Source organism: Propithecus coquereli, unplaced genomic scaffold, assembly GCF_000956105.1.
Source record: "Propithecus coquereli isolate 6110/MARCELLA unplaced genomic scaffold, Pcoq_1.0 Scaffold39, whole genome shotgun sequence".
Taxonomy (NCBI): domain Eukaryota; kingdom Metazoa; phylum Chordata; class Mammalia; order Primates; family Indriidae; genus Propithecus; species Propithecus coquereli.
Window position 1 is genome coordinate 4,608,677 of NW_012149618.1, and position 4,930 is coordinate 4,613,606.

At 51.4% G+C, this 4,930-nt stretch overlaps 1 protein-coding gene across 1 annotated transcript in view; it reads right to left on the reverse strand.

The window, feature by feature from the left end:
* The window catches only part of LOC105816875 (uncharacterized protein C2orf71-like), a gene marked incomplete at its 5' end in the record, with an annotated part of 9,608 nt that extends 4,682 nt beyond the window's left edge, over positions 1-4,926 (reverse strand). Inside the window, one exon of the mRNA XM_012652417.1 lies at positions 2,432-4,926. Within this exon, the coding sequence (XP_012507871.1) occupies positions 2,432-4,926 (2,495 nt within the window). The remainder of the gene's footprint in view (positions 1-2,431) is intronic.
* Positions 4,927-4,930: the final 4 nt, after the last annotated feature.

Below are 4,930 nucleotides of genomic sequence, written 5' to 3' on the forward strand. Positions count from 1 at the left end.
TAAATGGTGCTGGGAAAACTGGATATCCATATGCAGAAGAATGAAACTAGACCCTTATCTCTCACCATATACAAAAATCAAATAAAAATGGATTAAAGACTTAAATCTGAGATCTGAAACTATGAAACTACTAAAAGGAAACATTGGGGAAATGCTTCAGGACATTGGTCTGGGCCAGGACTTCTTGAGTAATATCCCCAGGGCACAGGCAACCAAAGCAAAATTGGACAAATGGGATGACATCAAGCTAAAAAGCTACTGCACAGCAAAGGAAACAATCAACAAAGTGAAGAGACAACCCACAGAATGGGAGAGAATATTTGCCAACTACCTCTCTGACAAGGAATTAATAACTATAGGAGCTCCAAGAACTTGATAGTAAAAAATCAAATAATCTGATTTAAAAATGGGCAAAGGATCTGAATAGACATTTCTCAAAAGAAGACATACAAATGGCCAACAGGTACATGAAAAAATGCTCAACATCATTAATCATCAGAGAAATGCAAATCAAAACTACAATGAGATACCATCTCACCCCAGTTAAAAGGGCTTTTAACAAAAAGGCAATAACGAATGCTGGTGAGGATGTGGAGAAAGGGGAACCCTTGTACACTGTTGGTAGGAATGCATATTAGCACAACCACTATGGAAAACAATATGGAGGTTCCTCAAAAAATTGAAAAAATTGAAAATAGAACTACCATATGACCTAGCAATCCCACCTGCTAGTTACATATCCAAAGGATGGGAATTCAGAACATGGAAAAGATATCTACACTCCTGTGTTTATTGCAGCACTACTCATGATAGCTGAGATATGGAATCAACCTAAGTGTTCATTGCTGAATGAATGGATAAAGAAATTGGGGTGCATATACACAATGGAATATTATATAGCCACAAAAAGAATGAAATCCTGCCATTTGAAACAGCATGGATGGAGCTGGAGAACATTATGTTAAGTGAAATAAGCCAAGCACAGAAAGACAAATCTCACGTGTTCTCACTCATGTGAGAGCTAAGTATTAAAAACAAATAGATTTCATGAAGACAGTGACGGTTACCAGAGGCTGGGAATGGTAGCAGAGGTAGAGGTGGGGGTGGATAAAGTGGGGGTGGATGGCTAATGAGTACAAAAATATAGTTAGATAGAATGAACAATATTTAATAGCACAACAAAGTGGCTATAATCAACAATAAGTTAGGGCATACTTTAAAATAACTAGAAGAGTGGAATTGGAATGTTCCTAACACAAAGAAATGATAAATGTCTGAGATGATGGATACCCAATTACCCTGATTTGATTAATTCACGTTATATGCCTGTATCAAAACATCACATGTATCCTATAAAGATATACAACTATTATGTACCCACAATAATTAAAAATAAAAAATCTAGCTAATTAACATAAAAAGACACATTGATAAGAGTTCTTCTCTAATGGGCCTCAGATGCACCTTTGTTTTCCACACCACAATTCCAGAAAAGGTACATTTCCCCCTGTATTCTGTAAAATAACCACGTAAGCACATGAGTCCTTCTCTCAGTGCTCATGTCATGGCTATAACTCAATTCGTGCCTCACTGCAGCCGTGTGCCAGGCCGTCTGCACAGATGGCTCAGCAACATACAGGTCCATTGACCTGACGAGAAAGGCCCACTTGGAACTCAGCCCCACCTGGACACTGGTGCTCAGCACTCACCAGGAGTCTTGTTCTTACTCTACAAACCTCTGATGTTGGAGGAGAAATAGAGCCAGATCCTTGGGGACACGGAAAGCCAAACATTTATATTCTATGCCTCCAAGGCCATCCATTCTTAAAGTGTGGTCTGGGGACCTCTGGTTATCCCCGAGACACTTTCAGGGGGCCCATGAGGTCAAAACTATTTTCAACATAATACTAAGATGTCACCTGTCTTTTCACTCACTTTCTTAGGACAGGTTCTTTTGGGTTCTCAATAATTTTTGAGTGTTTAAAGGGGTCCTGGGAGCACATAGTCTGAGAACCTCCCACCTGGATGCTGGTTCACTGCAGAGAACCAGAAATGGCAGGAACCAGCTGCTGGTCCCAGTCAGGGTGGCAGTGAGCCCATTACGGGGCAAGTAGTCTCATCTCAGTTTCCCCAACTGTAAAGTAAGGGGTGGGTGGGGTTGGACTAACTTGACTGTTTTCGACTTTATTTCTAATCAGAGCCTCTTTTCAATTAAAATCTTCCCCAGAAACCCAAAATGTGTCCCAGGTTAGAGCACAGGTGCTCAGGTGAGGGGAGACAGGAGCTCCACCCCTACCCCTCTCCACTCCAACTGCCTCTTCTCTTGGAGCAGAGTTTGAAATCATCTACTGACCCAGATCCTAAGGGCCACTTGCTCTGTTTGTCTGTGTTCCAAGCAACAGAAGGGCAGTGGCCCCAGGACAGTCCTTACCTGCTTTGGCTGACCTGGGCGTCACAGGGAGTGCTGGCGGAGCCCGCGGCAGGCAGCGGCAGTCTGGCACCCGGCTGGCGGTCAGAAGCTGTCCTCCTGACGAAAGGCAGAGGGTTGAGGGCACACAGGGCCACTCTCCTCTGTGTGTCCGTCCTCAGCCGAGGCCCTGAGCTGCTCCTCCTGCATCCTGCAGGGCCCCGAAGAGGGCCCCCAGCCTCTGGTGGGGTCGGTGGGTGGGCTGCTGAGAGTGGCGATTTAGCTTCAAACGGAGCGGAGGCAGCTGGGCAGAATATAGAACACGTATTCCCAGAAACTTTGGCTGTGTCTCCTTGACTGTCTTCAGAGTCTCTTGTTTCCTTGTGCTCCTGAGACGGGGACACTGGGGGGGACAGGGAGGGAACAGAGGAAGGGGAGCTTGCTTCTGGGCGCTGGGTGGGGGGGCTGGAGGCCTTGTGCTGGCGTGGTGGGGAAGTTCGATTCTTGGTTGTGGGTGGGCTTAGCACCCTGGGGCTCACAGGTGGGCTGGGGGCTCCAGAGCTGAGTGGTGGGCTGGGGGACCCCTGCACAGTGGGGGGACTTGACTGGGCAGGTCTGTGAGAGGAATGCAGGCTGGGGGGCCTCTTGTCTGCTTGGGGCACCCAGTGTGCCCTTGTGGGAGAGGCCTTCCTGGCTGTCGGGGGGCTTCTCTCTCGGCTCTGCCTTGCAGCCTCGGGAGAACGTGGCCCTCGTGTTGGTCTGGCCGGGCTGGGATCTGAGGTCCTGTTTTGCCCAGATGTGTGGCTGGAGTGGTGCCAGGGCATGGCCTTCCGGGGCTGCTTGTGGAGGCTTGTGGCCTTCTCTGCCTGTGCCTGGCTCGGGGCCCCATCCTCCCCCTCTGGGTTTTGGCTGGTGGCTGGCGGGTGGTTGGGGTCCAAGGCAAGCTTTCTGGGATCGCAGCCGCTCTTGCTGCTCCCTGGTCCTGTGCTGTGGGGCCTGGCGAGGTTGGTGTTGCTCTTGTTGGGCAGTAAGTCCACGGGGCTCATGGAGGCTCTCAGCTTTGGGGAAGCCCATGTTCTCCTGGCAGGGCCAGCTCCTCCCTGCCCTGGTACCGGGGTCCCTTCGGGGGAGCTCTCTGCTGACTTGCTGCTTTCTGGGAACTCCAGAGAAGTGAATGATTTGTCCATGAGGACTTCCAGAGGCGGTGGAGGGAGGTGCTCTGGGTCCCCCTCCACTTCACGGTTGATGTCTGCACTCTTGGGTGCTTCTGTTGTAGGCACAGGGGGAAAGATAGGTGCTAAGGGCCTCCAGCCTGTGCCCACTTTGAAAGGTTCTCTGCCTAGTGCTGGAGAAATTTGGGGCTTAGGATACAAAGGGGCAAGCCCCCTGTAAATGGGAAACCTAGGTGGCATGATGGGGACCCCCCACCTCTTAAGGCCGGGGCTTGACCCAGAGTTCTTGGAATCACCCAGTGTCCTCACGCTCTCAGTGGGGCTGAAAGTTTCAATAAGTTTCTTGACTGACGTTCTGGGGGGACAGTCCCTGTCCTTGGCCCTGGGAGCCTCATTGTCCTCATCTGATGGGGTGGCATTTGGAAGCTTCTCTTTCCCCAGCCAGGGCTGTTCGCCCTCAGAGTGGGGACTGCATTTCTGCAAAATGCTCTTGTGCTGACTAGGCAAAATGCTGAAGTTCTTGGTGAGGGAGGCCCTGAGCTTGCTAGTGGTGCTGCTCGGCCCGACCTTGCAGTTGCTGGGCCACAGAGCCGCCGCTCTGGGCTGCAGAATCTGGTCCTGGCTCTGCCCCTGCCCTTTGGCACCCAGGGCATAAAACACCTCCAGCCTCTGACTGAGGTCTCTCTGGACCCTCCGCAGCTCCTGGAGGGTGGAGTCCCCCACCTGGTTCTGAATACATGACTCTGACAGGGACCTCCTCTGCCTCTCGGGGGCCCATCTGCTACCACTGACTGTGCTAGGTCTTGGGGGGACCACTGACCTTCCCTCTTCCTCCTCAGCCCAGTCCTGGTACCCAGAGGGCACGGGGACAAACTTGATCCTTTCACTGATGGCTTCCTTCATCTTCAGAATCATTTCCTGGGCTTGGGGGCTCCTCAGCCTCCTGGGGCGGGGCTGCAACGGGCTTTCCTGGTCAGCAGGTGAAGACTTTGGCCTGGAATGTGGAGCCTTTTCCTGCCATGCACACAGATTCAGGCTGCTAACTTCATCTTCTTCCTCCTCCGGGCTGCTGTCCTCAACTTCACTAAAGGATGGAGCATCCAGCGACCTGGAGCTTTTAGGAAGATGTACTTCTGCAGGGACCCCGATCCCGAAGGAATCGCACAGAGTACTTTTGCCCGGCTCCAAAGGCCTGGAGGTGTTGCTCCCTGGGCCTGCGCTGGAGGGGCCCGGGCTCCGTGCTTCTCCCTGTGCTGCCGGCTGAACCTTTGCCATAGGAGGCCTTGAGAGTGGGCAGTCCTGGGGCCTGTCTGAGCCCATCCAGCACGGACTGTGCTGCCAGGCATGTCCC